Consider the following 19,035-nt stretch of genomic DNA (forward strand, 5'->3'; position numbering starts at 1 on the left):
CAGCCATTGTTTTTTTAGGCACATCCAGCCATTATTTAATAAATAATCTTTGTATCTACCTATCCTCCATACATCACCTATGTTTTGAGTGCCATCCCTTTACTTCCACATACCTCTTCTCCATTTCAAGCGTTGGGTACGCTTTGTTTGGATTGAGCACCATATTCCACCCCTTGGAGTTATAGTGAGCCGCCTTATACCTATATTTTAATTATATTTTTATCCTGCTGCAGCCAGTTGTTTTACATCCAGACACAAGTCAGTGAGGAACGTGGGAAAAGGCAGCATAGCTGTATGCCTGTGACACAGAGAATACTTTTATATGATACGAATCTCAAGGTTAAGTATATTCAAAAGTTTGTTACAATACAGTGGTCCCCCTTAAATTACAATATTAACTGGTTCCTGGGATGACCGTTTTATATTAAAACCATTGTGACTTAAGTCCTTAACTCTATGGAAAACCAGTAAATGGTTCCAGGGACCCCAAATATCCTCCCAAGATAAGACAAAAGGAATTTTTAAGAAAAATAAGCAGATAACCAAGATGGATAAAGCGGGTCTAAAAGCTTTATCCATCAAGTGAATGTGTCCGCATCGGTGATGCGGGGTGCACACGGCCAGTGGCCGTGGATTGCCGATCCGCAATACGGCCATGGCCGCCCAACGGCGTGTGTATGATGCCTAAAATTAAGCAAAATGATAGTCAATTACCTTATCAGTTAGTTCTAAAGCCCTTGCTCGGTGTTCCAGCCATTTTGCAACGATTTTCTATGAAAGCAGAAAATAAATTAAAGGAAACTTGATCACATTACCATAATTGTATTGAAATGAAAATACTCAATAAGCCGTAAAAGCAGTAGAGTCCTTATCAAACCCATACTACGTATAGCGCTATAAACAAATCAATGTTTTTCTGAACTATTTGCAGTTTTTGGTCAAATTTGGATTAAAACGAAATCATACTGGCTAGAACACCACTATTGCAGACATATTTCCAGATTACTGCCAATAACATGTTTTTTTTTAAATCAGATTGTCAGACAGTAGGGTTAAGGTGGCCATACACATTAGATTGTCGGCTGCATTCACTGATTTGGACAGGACCAGATGACCCTCTAATGTTTATGAAGATGTCCTGGGGAAAAATTAGCCAGTGTTTGGCAGTGGCTTATTCCTCTCTTTCTTTGAGAACATATGCACAAGAGGAATAAAAACTGTCACCGAACAAGCTTCTTCAAACCGTTAGCTATCCAAAGTATATGGACACCTTTAGGTCAAACACCAAAATATCTGATCTCTTCAGCAACAATACACTGTGTAAATAAAGTGCCAACTGTAATCCACTGCCAACTACATGAAAAGGAAATACCTGTCCTTTTGGCACAATTCTTCTTATAAATGGAATCAATATATTTTTAAACCATAGGCATAATTCCTGTGACGAGATGTTTGCAGGAATTTTGCTCAGGAGACTCTCCAGCATCTGCTCATCAAACTTGCTTTCAAACTCTGCCTATAAGAGAATATAAAGAAATAGTATTAATGAACTGAACCAAGCAGGAGGACTTCCTTTCTCCCACTCAACAGACTTCAGTACAATATTAGGGCTCATGCACACGACCGTATGTATTTTGAGGTCTGCAAAACAGATCCGCAAAATAAATATGGATGACATCCGCATTGCATCCGTTTTTATTGCGGATCCATTACAATACCTATCCTTGTTTGCAAAACAGACAAGAACAGGACATGTTCTATCTTTTTTGCGGAACGGCCATACGGACATAAGGAAACAGAATGCACACAGCGTCATTTCCATTTTTTTTGAGGACCCATTGAAGTAAGTGGTTCCGTATACAGGCTGGAAAAAAAAAAAAAAACACTGAATGGACAAGAAAAAGAAATAAGTTTGTGTGAATGAGCCCTTACTTTGTAACCCAAGGGTAACTCTCCACTTTTATAGGTGATTGTGATTTTATCTTTCTATTACTGAACAGACTTTATAAATATCTTGTGGCTATGTATTCACTGTTTTGTGATGCATATTTTGATGGCTCTCTATGGGCATGTACTTTTAGTTGCTTCTCACTTTTCTATTTCAGTCTTTTCTTCTCCCCTTTCTTTCATCCTTCCTTTTCCCTCTCTTATTTTATTGTCCCCCACAAGAGGATTTGGCAATTGTAATTTGTATTTGCTGTCACTGTTCTAAACCTAGTAAATACTCTTGAAGCAAAAGAAAAGCAAAAGTGTCTTTACATAGCCTTACCTGATGTCTAAGCCAAAGATATTGTGCACAAGACAGATTCATCTCTTCCAGTTGAAAAATAATATCCTTCAGCACATCATTGTTGTTTAAGAACTCTATCCATGCAATGCCACTAAATAAAAGAGAGACAAGACACAGTAAGCAAAGAATATGTTCACACAAAGTATTTTTGGTGCGGATTTTAGCTCAGATGCAGCACCGAAAACGTGTTCAGAATTTCCCCTTTGATTTAAATGGGGAATCCATATCTTAAATGGGTTGTCCAAGTTATTTTATTGTTCATTGTATGTTTCTAAGCAAATGTAAGGGGTTTTCAGTTCACGTCATCTCCAGTGGCCCTGTTCTAGTTAGCTGAGGGTCACATGACCTGTCTTCTTTCCCTGCTCTGATGATGTTCGGTGCACAAGCCTGAGGGAGCAGGTCTGCCTCTGTGCACCAGACGTCACTGTGGCCTGTGCCTGTTGGAGCGACAAGCCACGCCCCCTGCACTGCCCGATCTGCTGGCTGAGCTGTCTGCTGTGTCTCTACTCCCACTGGATTCTTCAGCAGTTTAAAAGGAATCTGTCACTAGCATATTAGCAAAAAAAAATTTTTTTATGAATCCATGTGTAATAAAGTACCTTATTTCCATATGTCTTGTTCTTTTTATTCTGTCTTGTCATTTCTTAAAAAAAAAAAAAAAAACCGCTTTTTATGATATTCAAATGAAGCTGTAAGGAGCCCAGAGGGGCGTTATTCTTGGTCCACGGTGCCCAGGAACGCACCTCTGTGCCCGCCTAAATATGAAAACTAAGAACTCCTCCAAGATCGCCTCCCAGAGGCGAGGCTAAGTGCTGCCCCCCAGCGCCGCGCTCTGCGGCAAACACCCCCGATCCTCCTCTCACCCGCATCCGAAATCCCGCGCAGGCGCAGTGCCGGCTATTGCCTGCGCGATGATAAGACGACTGAGGGCAACAGCGTCACTGGGCATGCGCTGATCCCAGTGACGTGTTCGCCATTTCCTCAGCCAGCTGGAAGCTGTTGCCCTCAGTTGTCTTATCGTGCAGGCAATCGCCGGAACTGGGCCTGCGCGGGATTTCGGATGCGGGCGAGAGGAGGATCGGGGGTGTTTGCCGCAGAGCGCGGCGGTGGGGACACTTAGCCTCGCCTCTGGGAGGCGATTTAGGCGATCTTGGAAGAGTCCTTAGTTTTCAAATTTAGGCGGGCACGGCACTTCAGCGGGGCGTTCCTGGGCACCGTGGACAAAGAATAACACCCCTTCATTTGAATATCATAAAAAGCGTTTGTTTGTTTTTTTGAAGAAATTACAAGACACAGAATAAAAATAACAAGACATATGGAAATAAGGTACTTTATTACACATGGATTCATAAAAAAAAAAAATTGCTAATATGCTAGTGACAGATTCCCTTTAAACCCATCTACTATCAGCAGCACAGACTCAGGGTTGGAGGCTCTGCCTCAGGTACTGAGCAGCTGCAGGGTTTACTCTTCTCCAGGCACTGAGGAGATAAATGCTGTGCACAGGATCTTCCCTCCCTCCTCACCCGGCAAACACAGAGCTGATAAAGACTGTAAGAGTTCTCTCCTCTGTACTCTTCTGCTGGTTATGAGGAAGTGTCTGCAGCGCATTGAACAAGAACAGGTAGGGGGAAGATCCTGTGTGTATCAGCAATGACTTGTAGTCCCACACATACAACAAGAATATCCCAGCAGTCAGACTGCAGACAGGGCAGCAATTTTATTCACTCCCTTTGCAGAAAAGGGAGAGGGAAAGGCAGACTTTGTTGACAACCATAAATATTCATGAGGAAAACCTCAGACTGTTGCTACACGCCCCCAGAGCTCTGCAACTGCATGTCAATAAAAGGACCAGAACAGAACTAGGTAAATGAGAAAAAGGAGATTTTTGTATAACTTACCAGTTAAATCTCTTTCTCGCTCTTCCTTGGGGGACACAGACCTTGGGTATAGCTCAGCTCCCTAGGAGGCGTGACACTAAGTAAAACTGTTAAGCCCCTCCTCCATCAGCTATACCCTCAGCCTGGAGATAGAGGCTACCAGTTGCGTGTCCAAGTAGTGAAAGGATAACAACCAATAACGGAAACAACCAGCCAGCAACCCAACGGGGCGCCAGACCATAACCCTGTAACCAAACACAGAAGGGTGGGTGCTGTGTCCCCCAAGGAAGAGCGAGAAAGAGATTTAACTGGTAAGTTATACAAAAATCTCCTTTTCTCGCCCATTTTCCTTGGGGGACACAGACCTTGGGACGTTCAAGAGCAGTCCAAGAAGGGAGGGACCACAAACCCAAGGCGGAACACCACCAGAGCATCAGGAAACCGCTGCCTGCAAAACCAGGCGGCCCAACGCAGCATCCGCTGATGCATGCGTATGCACCCTATAGAACTTTGTGAAAGTGTGCAGAGAGGACCAAGTGGCTGCTTTGCACAACTGTTCAGCCGAGGCCCGATGCCTCTGCGCCCAGGAAGCTCCGACTGCTCTGGTGGAATGAGCAGTGACGCCAAAAGGCGGAGGTCTGCCCTTGGCTCGATAAGCCTCAGACACCGCCAGTTTAATGAAACGGGCAATAGCCACCTTGGAGACCGCCAACCCTTTGCGCGAACCCTCCGGAACCACAAACAGGGAGTCCGTGCGCCGAAAGGACCCGGTGACCTCCAAGTAAATCCTCAACGCCCTGACCACATCCAGACGGTGCAGTTCCCGTTCTCTGGGGTGGGAAGGAGAGGGACAGAGCGACGGAAGGACGATGTCCTCATTGATGGAAAGGCGGAGACCACCTTTGGCAGGAAAGTCGGGACAGGCCGAAGCACAACCTTATCCTGGTGGAAGATCAGGAAAGGTTCGGAGCAAGAAAGAGCCGCTAACTCCGACACCCGTCGGAGAGACGTGACGGCCACAAGAAAGATGACCTTGCAGGACAGAAGGCGAAGGGAGACCTCCCGTAAAGGCTCGAAGGGGGCTGATTGGAGCGCCGAGAGCACCACATTCAGGTCCCAGGAAGGAACTGGAGGGCGGTACGGCGGAACAGAGTGAGCCACCCCTTGTAAAAAGGTCTTAATTGGCCCTAGAGGGGCCAGGGGACGCTGGAGAAGAATAGACAGCGCCGAAATCTGACCCTTCAGAGAACTGAGGCACAGCCCCAGGTCCAGACCCGACTGGAGGAAGGACAGGATTGTGGGAAGAGAAAACCGGAGAGGTGGGATGCTCCGGGACTCACAGAACCCCAGATAGGACCTCCAAACCCGATAGTAGATCCTAGAGGATACGGGCTTACGAGCCCGGATCATGGTGCGGACTACGTCCGCGGAGAAACCCCGTCGCGTTAAGACGGCGGTCTCAATAGCCACGCCGTCAAACGTAGCGAGCCTAAATGCTCGTGGAAGATCGGTCCCTGAGAGAGAAGGTCTTCCCTGGAGGGCAGTGGCCACGGTGCGTCTGCCAACAGCAACATTAGGTCGGCGTACCAAGACCGGCGGGGCCAATCCGGGGCGATTAGAATCGCGGGGACGCCCTCTGCCGCGATCCTCCGAAGAACCCGTGGCAGGAGGGGAAAAGGAGGAAAGACGTACAGAAGGGAGAATTCGCGCCACGGAAGGACGAGCGCGTCGGCGCCGTATGCCTTCGGGTCCCGTGCCCTGGCCAGGTATAGGGGGACCTTGTGGTTGAATTTGGAGGCCATGAGGTCCACGTTGGGGCGACCCCAGCGAAGACAAAGGGCTTCGAACACCTCTGGGTGCAGGGACCATTCTCCCGGGTCGATGGTGGACCGGCTGAGGAAATCCGCCGCCCAGTTGTCCACCCCCGGGATGTAAATCGCAGATAAGGCCGGCACGTGCGTCTCCGCCCAGAGGAGAATGAGGGTCACCTCTTGCATCGCTGCGAGTGCCTCCCTGATGGTTTATGTATGCCACAGCCGTGGCATTGTCCGATTGGATCCGAACAGGGTGGCCCTCAGCAGATGGGTCCAGTGTCTGAGGGACAGAAGAATCGCCCTCAGTTCCAGAATATTGATTGGAAGTCTGGACTCCGATAGAGACCAAACGCCCTGGACGGACCGGGGAGGGAAAACCCCCCCCCCACCCCCGTAAGCTGGCATCTGTGGTAATCACCAGCCAGTTCAGTGGAAGGAAGGACTTCCCCCTTAGAGGGATATGCAACCACCAGCCGAGGGAAGCTCGAGCCAGGGGAGGCAGAAGAAAGGTCCTGTCCAGACTCCTCAGTGATTTGTCCCAGGCCGACAGAATTGCCCTCTGAAAGGTGCGGGATCGGAATTGTGCGAACGGCACCGCTTCGAAACAGGCAACCATCTTTCCCAACAACCGCATGCTGGATCTGAGGGAAGGGCGGTGATGACGGAGGAGACTGCGAACCGACCCGCGAAGGGCCAGACGCTTGTCCGACGGAAGGCGGACCTCCGCCAACTCTGTCCAGGAGCATCCCCAGGAAGATCAGCCGTCTGGAGGGGGTAAGGGAAGATTTGGGGTGGTTGATAATCCAACCGAACCGCGTCAGGGTCTCCAGAGTGAGTTCCACACTGCGGGATGTCTGAGAGAAGGAGGGTGCCTTGACCAGGATGTCGTCCAAGTATGGGAGAAGAAAAACACTTCTTGAACGTAGAAGGGCCAAGACAGGGGCCAGGACCTTGGTGAACACTCGAGGAGCAGTCGCCAGACCAAAGGGAAGGGCGACGAATTGGAAGTGATCGTCCCCCACCGCAAAGCGCAGGAAGCGGTGATGACATGGAGCAACCGGAACGTGGAGGTATGCATCCTGAATGTCGATTGAGGCCATGAAATCCCCTCTTTCCAGGGAGGCCACTGCGGACCTGAGAGACTCCATCCGGAATCTCTGCAGTCGGAGAAAACGGTTCAGGCGTTTTAGGTCCAAGATCGGACGCACTGAGCCTTCCTTCTTGGGAACCACAAAGAGGTTCGAGTAGAACCCCCTGAACCTTTCCGTCGGAGGCACGGGGGCGACGACACCCTTGTCCATTAGAGAGTGAATAGCCGCGAAGAAGGCGGCCACTCGTACGGGATCTCGCGGAGGACGGGATCGGAAGAAACGGTCTGGCGGAATGGACGCAAATTCGATTTTGTATCCGCAAGATACAATCTCGAGCGCCCATGCGTCTGAGATGTGGGCCCGCCATACGTTCCTGAATAGGAGAAGGAGGCCCCCCACCCGGGTGGGTGGGGGCGCACCTTCAGGCAGAGGGCTGCTGGCCTGTGGGAGCCCGTGCAGGCTGGGACTTGCGCCAGGTAGGTTGCGTCCGAAAAAACGGCTTCTTGCGTCTATCCTGGGCTGGGCCAGAGGAAGAAGAACTGGCCGCGGGTCTAGACCCGGTGGGCTTGCGAAAGGACCGAAAACGGGACGAACCAGCGCGACCACGGGGGGCGCCCATTGGCCTGGACTGGGGGAGGCGAGTACTCTTCCCACCCGTGGCCTCTGATATAAGTTCGTCCAGACGGGTTCCGAACAGGCGGGAACCCGTGAATGGTAGGCCGGCCAAAGAGCGTTTGGAAGCGGCGTCCGCCGCCCAAACCTTCAGCCAGAGTTCCCTCCTGACAGAAACTGCCAGGGCAGAGGAACGGGCAATGAGGGCACCCGCATCAAGGGAGGCCTCACAGACGAATTTTCCGGCCTGAACAATTAGTTGGGCTAAGGAACGGAGGTCCTGAACAGGGACGTCCGACCCTAACTCCCGTTCCAGTTGCAAACCCCATTCAGAGACCGCTTTGCCAACCCAGGCGGAGGCAAAGACCGGTCTAAGGGCCGAACCAGAGGCAGTAAATATGGCCTTGGAGAGGGATTCCGTACGACGGTCCTCAACAGACTGGAGGGAAGATCCGTCCTGTACAGGAATAGTAGTGCTTTTGGACAGACGAGCCACGGGAGGATCAACCTTAGGCGGGGATGTCCACGTGGTCACAGAATCCGCTGGAAAGGGATAACAAATGTCCAGCTTTTTGGGTGTAATAAAGCGGACGTTAGGCCGAGTCCAAGCCTTGGATACCACAGAAGAAAAATCAGCGTGTATGGGAAAAACCTTGGAGGCCTGTTTGGGGCGGAGAAAGGACACGCCGGCCTGTTCAGAGCTGGGGGGGTCATCGTGTAGCTGAAAGGTATCACGGATGCTAGTGACAAGATGCCCCACCGCGGACGCCAATTTGGACGGAAGCTCTGAGTCCATGTCCACGTCCGAATCCGCCAGTTCTCCCTCAGAAAGCGTATCCCTTTGAGAGGATAGACTTGACTGAGCTTGCACGCATGGTGGAGAGAGCGAAGCATCTGGAGAAGATGTGCGCTCAACCCTTGAACGTTTCTGAGTATGCCGGGCCCTGGAAGATTCGCTGGGAGGCAGGGAACCAGTGGGGGCGGCAGAAACGGTAGTCCCAGCGGGTGCGACAGGGATTGTGGCAGCCTGCGGGAGAGGCGGTCTATCCACGAGACGGCCCACTACGTGTGTAAGGCTTTCCACCGCCTGAGACAGAGACCTAGCCCAGTCAGGGGGTTCAGAGGCACCGGGGGGCGCAGCGGGAAGCGGGCCCTGCACCGGGGCCTGACATGCAAGGCAATGCGGCTCAGATTGCCCCCGCGGAAAAAGTTCCTTACAGGCGGTACAGGCATGGTACCAGGGTTTGGGGGCACCTGTGGGATCTGACATGCTGAAGTGTGGTTGTACTCTAATATAGAGACCACAAAGGGTTATAGCAGCTATGACCAGGAGGGTTAGGAGAGGGTTAACTGTCCTACCAGTGCCTCAGAAGAACGTCAGGAGATGGCCCAGATCAGCAGCAGCAGAGAAGCAGTGAACAGCAGTGAGCAGCAGAGAGCAGCAGAGAGCGCCCACAGAAGCCGAGCGATGTACACAGGAGGTTAGAGTCCCCCACCGTGTCCCAGCTTCCTGTCAGGAGTGAGGAAGCGCGGGAAACCTCAGCAGAAAGCGCGGGGAACAAGCTCCGCCCCCTCCAGCGCTTGAAATGTCTCCTGTGAAGGAGAACGTAGCTCCGCCCCCAAAATGACGCGCGGAAGCCCCGCCCCCTGCCGGGACCGCTAAGCCCCGCCCCCCGTTCTCGGCGGGAAGGGGGAGAGAGAGAAGAGAAAAATGGAGTCAGCCCCGATGAGGGGGAGGGGGGGGGGGGAGAAAGATAGCAGCGTGGGGGGGAAAAGCGTGGGGGTGCTGAGGATGCTGCTGTGCTGCATTGTCCTGCAGATGAGCGCTCAGAATGAGCGACCACGGGTGCCCCCCTTACCCAGAGGGGTAGATGCTGCAGATAGGGACGGGGTATGGGCTGGAATAGCCATCTCACCGTGCGACGTCTTCACCCTCAGTCCTTTCCAGCAGGGTCGCCCCTTCAGCCACTGGCACCGCAGTGGCAGGAAGCTGGAAGAGGGGCTTGGCGTGCGGGCGACCCCCTAGCTGGCGGGATGTAGGGGAGCCATTGCTGCCCAGATCCTCCTATTGCTTCTGTGGGGGAGGCAGCAGTGCAGATAAGTTGGCACTGGCGCAGCTCAACCCCGGGAGAGCAGAGAGGTCAAATGCGTCTCTGGTATCCCTAGGAAAAAATAAAATAACAAAATTAGAAGAAAAAGTAAAAATAACAAGGAGAAAACAGCCCTGCAGTAGCAGGGAGTGTCTTGCCTCCTTGGACACTAAGCTAAAACTGGTAGCCTCTATCTCCAGGCTGAGGGTATAGCTGATGGAGGAGGGGCTTAACAGTTTTACTTAGTGTCACGCCTCCTAGGGAGCTGAGCTATACCCAAGGTCTGTGTCCCCCAAGGAAAATGGGCGAGAAATATAATTTTGTTTGTCTAAAATTAGCTTAGCTTATGTATATATTGCTGACCATCAAATTTACAGTGCTTTATTTATTTTATATAACGCAGACAACCCCTGTTTGCCGCTTTCAGAAATCGCACCATGGAAAAAAGAAGCGTCCCCATGACGCAGAATCTGCTTCTAAGAATTGAAAATGGGCAGGAATGAAAAACCTTGCTGAAATCGAATTAAAAAAAAAAAAAAAACACATTAGAAACCATATGAGGGAAAAATAATAAACTCATACAAAAAGCCCTGATGCAGATTCCAAATCAAGTTTTTTTCAACTTGAATAAACCCTAAATATAAAAAAAGAAATGTATTTTATATACAAAAAAGTCCACAAACCTAAATTTATCAGGACCGAAAGCACCATAAAAAGTGGTCAATCTTGCTTGAGCTCGTAACACCTAAAAGAAATTAAAGAAAATTTAATCAGTCGCAAAAACAATGATTCACGCTACACCTATTAATTGTAACATTACATCTGTAATAGAAACTGGACTCTCATCTGATAACAATGGTAAAGTCTTCTCCTCCTTTCTCTGAATCTAAAAAACAAAATTAGAGATACAAGAATTAAACCAAAGTGGGGCTTGTACATAATTAATCTAGTTGTTAGGCCTGATGCACACGACCGCAAAACACGGATAGCAATTTGCGGAACGGCACGGAAAGCCTTTAATATAACTGACTATTCTTGTCCGCAAAGCGAGGACAAGAATAGGACAGATTTTAAAAAAAAAATGCGGACCACGGAACGGAGCAACGGATGCGGACAGCACACAGAATGCTGACCGCATCTTTTGAGGCCCCATTGAAGTGAATGGGTCCGCATCCAAGCCGTCAAAACTGCGGCTCGGGTGCAGACAAAAAGAACGGTCGTGTGCATGAGGCCTTAGAGTAAAATTAGCTCACTTAAAGGGAGTCTTTCACCTAAAATGACCATTATACACCACAAACATGATGATATCCATTACATTCCCCATATTATAATCTTACCTTTCATATTGCTGTCCGTCGCCTATTCTCTCTTAAAAACACTTTTATTCCATATGCTAATCAGGTTCTGAAGGTGCCCAGGGGCGGCGTTTATGCGGCCGGTGCCCAGGCTCCACGGCGCTGTTCAAATCAAACCCCTCCCCTTTCACCCCTCTGGTCCGCCCTCGGTTCTTCAGATACCATCCTCCAGTCAATGACAAATCCGGCGCCTGCACACTCCATTACTCACTAGGGCAGAGGCAGCAGAGCGTTTAATGCGCATGCGCCGGCCCGTACATCCCGATATTTTGGCAGTTTACTTCCGCCGGCTAGATCGGGATGTACGGGCCGGCGCATGCGGATTAAACGCTCTGCTGCCTCTGCCCTAGTGAGTAATGGAGTGCGGAGGCGCAGGCGTTTTTAAGAGAATAGGCGACGGACAGAAATATGAAAGGTAAGATTATAATATGGGGAATGTAATGAATATCATCATGTTTGTGGTGTATAATGGTCATTTTAGGTGAAAGACTCTCTTTAAGTAACTTGTTAGTGATCACCCAAACGTATTTTTATGGTAGCCACTAACTGCCTTTAACCTGCCCGATCAACTTGCAACAGAGGTGAATGTATAGCTCAGCACAGGTGTCCCGCATTGGGTGTTGCAAGTGTCTGGCTGTCTAGTTATAGCTGGACATATGCTATAACAGCCAGGATTGTATAAAACTACCATCCCGATAGCTTAATCCCTTAGAGGCTGCTGTCAATAGTAACCTTGACATCTAAATGGTCTCAGAGGAAGGAAGCACCCTCTATCACCAATTGGCAGACCACAAATGTGATTGTATAAGAAGAAGGTATCTATTAAATGAATATCTATCTAGTTAGTGTATTGCAATAATAGAACTGATGAGTAATTATCAAGTTAGTCATCCTGCTTAATGAATACAGTAAAATAAAAAATATAAAATGTTGGAATTTCTTTATTTTCTTTTATTTTTTTGCTTATCCACCACCCAAAAAATTGGAACAAGAGGCGAATATGTGTACCCCAAAATGCTACCAATGAAAACTACAACTCGGCCCTCAAAATCAAGCCTTGTATTGTTTATTGTGCAAAAGGAACCGTACTAAGAGAATAAATTATCTTGTTATTTGCAGTGGATATAAAAAGTCTACACATCCCTGTTAAAATGTCAGGTTTCTGTGATGTAAAAAAATTAGAAAGATAAATAATTTCAGAACTTTTTCCACCTTTAATAAGACCTATAAACTGTACCACTTAATTGAAAAACAAACTGAAATCTTTCAGATTGTGAGGGCATTTCCTGTGCACAGCTCTCTTTAGATCACCCCACAGATTTTCAAATCGGATTCAGGTCTGGGCCATTCCAAAACTTTAATCTTCTTCTGGTGAAGCCATTCCTTTGTTGATTTGGATGTATGCTTTGGGTCGTTGTCATGCTGAAAGATGAAGTTCCTCTTCATGTTCAGCTTTCTAGCAGAAGCCTGAAGGTTTTGTGCCAATATTGACTGGTATTAGGAACTGTTCATAATTCCCTCTAGCTTAACTAAAGCCCCAGTTCCAGCTGAAGAAAAACAGACCCTTAGCATGATGCTGCCACCACCATGCTTCACTGTGGGTAAGGTGTCCTTTTGGTGATGTGCAGTGTTGTTTTTGGGCCAAACATATCTTTTGGAATTATGGGCAAAAAGTTCAACCTTGGTTTCAGCAGACCAGAACACCTTTCCCACATGCTTTTGGGAGACTTCAGATGTGTTTTTGCAACATGTAGCCTGGCTTGGATGTTTTTCTTTGTAAGTAAAGGCTTTTGTCTCTACCCCATAGCCCAGACATATGAAGAATACGGGAGATTGTTGTCACATGTACCACACAGCCAGTACTTGCCAGATATTCCTGCAGCTCCTTTAATGTTGCTGTAGGCCTCTTGGTAGCCTCCCAGACCAGTTTTCTTCTGGTTATTTTATCAATTTTGGAGGGACGTCCAGTTCTTGGTAAAGTCACTGTTGTGCCATATTTTCTCCACGTGATAATGACTGTCTTCACTGTGTTCCATGGTGTGTATATATATATATATATATATATATATATATATATATATATATATATATATATATATATATAATGCCTTGGAAATTCTTTTGTACCCTTCTCCTGACTGATACCTTTTAACAATGAGATCCCTCTGATGCTTTGGAAGCTCTCTGTGGACCATGGCTTTTGCAGTAGGATGCGACTAAGGCTACTTTCACACTAGCGTTGGATCGGATCCGTTCTGAACGGATCCGATCATAATAATGCAGACGGAGGCTCCGTTCAGAACGGATCCGTCTGCATTATATTAGCAAAAAAAAAGCTAAGTGTGAAATTAGCCTGAGCGGATCCGTCCAGACTTTTACATTGAAATTCAATGGGGGACGGATCCGCTTGAAGATTGAGCCATATTGTGGCATCTTCAAACGGATCCGTCCCCATTGACTTACATTGTAAGTCTGGACGGATCCGCACGCCTCCGCACGGCCAGGCGGACACACGAACGCTGCAAGCAGCGATCAGGTGTCCGCCTGATGAGCGGAGCGGAGGCTGAACGCCGCCAGACTGATGCAGTCTGAGCGGATCCGCATCCATTCAGACTGCATCAGGGCTGGACGGAAGCGCTCGGGTCCGCTCGTGAGCCCCTTCAAACGGAGCTCACGAGCGGACAGCCGAACGCTAGTTTGAAACTAGCCTAAGAAAATTTCAGGAAAGACCAACTAAAGCAGCTCCACTTTATTTGGGGTTATCAGAGGCACTTTAAATATTGGCAGGTGTATGCCAACTCCTATTAAACATGATTTTGAATGTGATTGCTTAATTCTGAACACAGCTACACAAAGATTTTAGTTTGATTTAATTAAATGGTACAGTTTATAGGTCACATTAACCCCTTAAGGACACATGACGTATCGGTACGGCATGTTTCCCGAGTCCTTAAGGACACATGACGTACCGGTACGTCATGTGTTGTTCCGATCACTGCCGTGCGGCCGGCTGTGATCGGAACAAGGTGCCTGCTCAAATCATTGAGCAGGCACCTCGGCTAAATGCGCGGGGGGGTCCCGTGACCCCCCCATGTCCGCGATCGCAACAAACCGCAGATCAATTCAGACCTGCGGTTTGTTGCGCTTTCTGCAGTTTCTGATCGCTGCGGTCCCTGACCGCGGCGATCAGAAACTTTAGTGTGGCGAAAATATATATTTATCCCCCCCCCCCCCCCCTTGCACCTCTGAATGATTTTAGCCCGGTGGGAGGTGCAGGGGGTGTTGCGGGCGGTGGGGGAGGCGGGCGGTGCGGCAGGCGGGATCGCGATCCGCCGCCCGCCTCCCATTGAATAATCGTTGGTGTAGAGTGGGTATACCAGGGTGCCAGCACATTGCTGGCACCCTGGTATAAACGGCTGACATCGGTGATGCGATGTCAGCCGTTTAACCCTTTCCATACAGCGCTCCGTACGGACCGCTGTATGGAAAAAGTTAACAGTAAGAGGGAGCTCCCTCCCTCTCCGATCGGGGGGCTGCAGTGCCTTTGCAGCCCCCCGATGGAGAGGGAGAGAGCCCCCAGACAGCCCCCCGCAGCCCCGTCCTTACCCTTCCCCGTCTGCGCAGTTCTGACCACTACTGAGCAGACGGGGAAGGTTCCCATGGCAACAGGACGCCTGATCAGGCGTCCTGCTGTCCATGGTGCTGAACAGATCTGTGCTGAAAGCATAGATCTGTTCAGTGTAAGTAAAATACAGTACAGAGCCCTATATAGAGTACAGTACTGTACTATACAGACATCAGACCCACTGGATCTTCAAGAACCAAGTGGGTCTGGGTCAAAAAAAAAGTGAAAAAAAGGTAAAAATCAAAAAACACATTTATCACCGATTAAAAATTAAAAAAATAAAATTCCCTACACATGTTTGGTATCGCCGCGTCCGTAACGACCTGATCTATAAAACGGTCATGTTACTTTACCCGAACGGTGAACGCCATAAAAATAAAAAATAAAAAACTATGATGAAATTGAAATTTTGTCCACCTTACTTCCCAAAAAAAGGTAATAAAAGTGATCAAAAAAGTCGCATGTACGCCAAAATTGTAACAATCAAACCGTCATCTCATCCCGCAAAAAATGAGACCCTACTTAAGATAATCGCCCAAAAACTGAAAAAACTATGGCTCTTAGACTATGGAAACACTAAAACATCATTGTTTTTGTTTCAAAAATGAAATTATTGTGTAAAACTTACATAAATAAAATAAAAAAAGTATACATATTAGGTATCGCCGCGTCCGTATCGACCGGCTCTATAAAAATATCACATGACCTAACCCCTCAGGTGACCACCGTAAAAAAATAAAAATAAAAACGGTGTAAAAAAAAAGCTATTTTTGGTCATCTTACGTCACAAAAAGTGTAATAGCAAGCGATCAAAAAGTCATATGCACCCCAAAATAGTGCAAATCAAACAGTCATCTCATCCCGCAAAAAATGAGACCCTACTTAAGATAATCGCCCAAAAACTGAAAAAACAATGGCTCTTAGACTATGGAGACACTAAAACATTTTTTTTGTTTTAAAAATGAAATCATTGTGTAAAACGTACATAAATAAAAAAAATTGTATACATATTAGGTATCGCCGCGTCCGTGACAACCTGCTCTATAAAATTACCACATGATCTAACCTGTCAGATGAATGTTGTAAATAACAAAAAAAAAAAACGCTGCCAAAAAAGCTATTTCTTGTTACCTTGCCGCACAAAAAGTGTAATATAGAGCAACCAAAAATCATATGTACCCTAAACTAGTACCAACAAAACTGCCACCCTATCCCGTAGTTTCTAAAATGGGGTCACTTTTTTGGAGTTTCTACTCTAGGGGTGCATCAGGGGGGCTTCAAATGGGACATGGTGTAAAAAAAAACAGTCCAGCAAAACCTGCCTTCCAAAAACCGTATGGCATTCCTTTCCTTCTGCGCCCTGCCGTGTGCCCGTACAGCAGTTTACGACCACATATGGGGTGTTTCTGTAAACTACAGAATCAGGGCCATAAATAATGAGTTTTGTTTGGCTGTTAACCCTTGCTTTGTAACTGGAAAAAAATAAAAATTTAAATGGAAAATCTGCCAAAAAAGTGAAATTTTGAAATTGTATCTCTATTTTCCATTAAATCTTGTGCAACACCTAAAGGGTTAACAACGTATGTAAAATCAGTTTTGAATACCTTGAGGGGTGTAGTTTCTTAGATGGGGTCACTTTTAGGGAGTTTCTCCTCTAGGGGTGCATCAGGGGGCTTCAAATGGGACATGGTGTAAATAAACCAGTCCATAAAAATCAGCCTTCCAAAAACCAAACGGCGCACCTTTCACTCTACGCCTCGCTGTGTGGCCGTACAGTAGTTTACGGCCACATATTGGGTATTTCTGTAAACGGCAGAGTCAGGGCAATAAAGATACAGTCTTGTTTGGCTGTTAACCCTTGCTTTGTTAGTGGACAAAATGGGTTAAAATGAAAAATTAGACAAAAAAAAATACAATTCTCAAATTTCCTCCCCATTTGCCAATAACTGTTGTGCAACACCTAAAGGGTTAACAACGTATTCAAAATCAGTTTTGAATACCTTGAGGGGTGTAGTTTCTTCGATGGGGTCATTTTTGGGTGGTTTCTATTATGTAAGCCTCGCAAAGTGACTTGAGACCTGAACTGGTCCCTAAAAATTTAGTTTTTGTAAATTTCTGAAAAATTTCAAGATTTGCTTCTAAACTTCTAAGCCTTATAACATCCCCAAAAAATAAAATATCATTCCCAAAATAATTCAAACATGAAGTAGACATATGGGGAATGTAAAGTCATCACAATTTTTGGGGGTATTACTATGTATTACAGAAGTAGAGAAACTGGAACTTTGAAATTTGCAAATTTTTCCAAATTTTTGTTAAATTAGGTATTTTTTGGTGCAAAAAAAATAATTTTTTTGACTTCATTTTACCAGTGTCATGAAGTACAATATGTGACGAAAAAACAATCTCAGAATGGCCTGGATAAGTCAAAGCGTTTTAAAGTTATCAGCACTTAAAGTGACTCTGGTCAGATTTGCAAAAAATGGCCTGGTCCTAAGGTGTAAAAAGGCTGTGTCCTTAAGGGGTTAAAGGTGGAAAAAGTTCTAAAATGATTTCTCTGTCTTTTTTACATCACAAAAACCTGACATTTTAACATAGGGGTGTACACTTTTTATATCCACTGTATGCCACAGAGCTCATAAAATTTAAAAGGTAAAAATTAAAATGTTGGAACTGCTAACCCCCCCATACAAAGTTAATAAAAGTTAGTCAATGAGTTATGTGTACCTCAAAGTAGGATTTGTTCCACAAAAACAAGACTTAATGTGTCTACATTGACTGATATAAATAAAAAAAAAATGAAATAGAAATTGCCTGCTCACCAAGGTCCAAAATAGGGCAGTTACTAAAGGGTTAAGAACAAAGTGGGGCAGCCTTTTAAGTTTAATTCAAGAAAATATTTAGACTTTTTAAAGTTCCTCCATTTATATAAAAAAAAAAAAAAAATGGACTTACTCTGGTTTTTGCATAATTCAGCATCTCAAATGTTGTTTCATAGGTAGGCCATGGGGCATTGACACAATATTGAACCACAAAATTGTCATCCTAAGAAAGAAAAATATGTATAAAATGTATACATTTTCTAATTAAAAGTGTGACAAAAATAATTGAAAGAACACATTATAGATACCTTAATTTTATGCAGATTGCCTTTAGCATAATCCACAAGTTCTTGCCAGAGGACTTGGCCATAACTCCCAACAGATGCTGATGCCAATTTCTCCAGTACAATATTCAGCTTTACTTTATATACAAGCTGAAATCAAAGATGAGAATTTGTTTAGACAAAAACAAGAAAATGTACAAATTCATCCTTCTTAGCCAACATTAGAAAATGTTTTTTCATAAACTAATTTTAATTACTCCAGTACTGAACAAAGGTGTGGTAGTGGGATAGCTGTCCTGTTGATAGGCCATAAATGTCTATGATGACAGTACAACTTATAAAGACAGCAATACTTTGAGATTACAACTCTGAGCCCATGTACACCAATTTGTTTATGATTGCATTTTACTCATTTTCGGCTAAAAATCATATTTCAATTGGCCTTAATAAAAAATATTGAGCCATTTTGTCACAATGGATTAACTTATTTTCTAGCTTTGTGACTGATACTTTCACTTTGTGCCGGTCATCTAATAACCCTCATCTCTAAACTACTAAGGAGGTCATAAACACTTATTTAAGGGCTCTTTTACACTTGCGTATTTCTTTTCCGGCATAGAGTTCCGTCGTCGGGGTTCTATGCCGGAAAAATCCTGATCAGGATTATCCCCATGCATTCTGAATGGAGAGAAATCCGTTCAGGATGCATCAGGATGTCTTCAGTTCAGGAACGGAACGTTTTTTGGCCGGAGAAAATACCGCAGCATGCTGTGCTTTTTGCTTCGGCCAAAAATCCTGAACACTTGCCGCAAGGCCATTTCTGGAATTAATGCCCATTGAAAGCGCATGGGGCGCTCTGACGTCATTCTGGAGCGCCCCCGGAGCCACATGGACGATAAGTATACTGCTCCCCCGCTCCCCACTACTATGGCAACAAGGACTTTAATAGCGTCCTGGCTGCCATAGTAACACTGAACCAAATGCCCACTGTCCGCTCCATTAAGCTAAGGATTCATACTTACCTAAGCCCCGCTGCTCCAGTCCTCCGTTGTATTCATGTTTCCGCCCCCCTCAGTGTTTACGTCTGGAGCAGCATGGTCACATGCTCCACTGCAGCCAATGACTGGCTTCAGCTGTGACGTTCAGCCAATGACTGGCTTCAGCGGAGCATG

General features: G+C 46.4%; 1 protein-coding gene across 1 annotated transcript in view; it reads right to left on the reverse strand.

Annotated features, from left to right (window-relative positions):
• KNTC1 (kinetochore associated 1) overlaps positions 1–19,035 on the reverse strand; it is a 238,374-nt gene that overhangs the window by 126,832 nt on the left and 92,507 nt on the right. Inside the window, exons 17-23 of the mRNA XM_044275719.1 lie at positions 17,888–18,013; positions 17,713–17,802; positions 10,598–10,663; positions 10,461–10,522; positions 2,270–2,381; positions 1,373–1,516; positions 715–771 (exon numbers count right to left, since the gene is read on the reverse strand). Coding sequence (XP_044131654.1) covers positions 715–771; positions 1,373–1,516; positions 2,270–2,381; positions 10,461–10,522; positions 10,598–10,663; positions 17,713–17,802; positions 17,888–18,013 — 657 coding nt within the window. The remainder of the gene's footprint in view (positions 1–714; positions 772–1,372; positions 1,517–2,269; positions 2,382–10,460; positions 10,523–10,597; positions 10,664–17,712; positions 17,803–17,887; positions 18,014–19,035) is intronic.

The sequence above is a fragment of the Bufo gargarizans genome, chromosome 1 (genome assembly GCF_014858855.1).
Source record: "Bufo gargarizans isolate SCDJY-AF-19 chromosome 1, ASM1485885v1, whole genome shotgun sequence".
Classification (NCBI taxonomy): domain Eukaryota; kingdom Metazoa; phylum Chordata; class Amphibia; order Anura; family Bufonidae; genus Bufo; species Bufo gargarizans.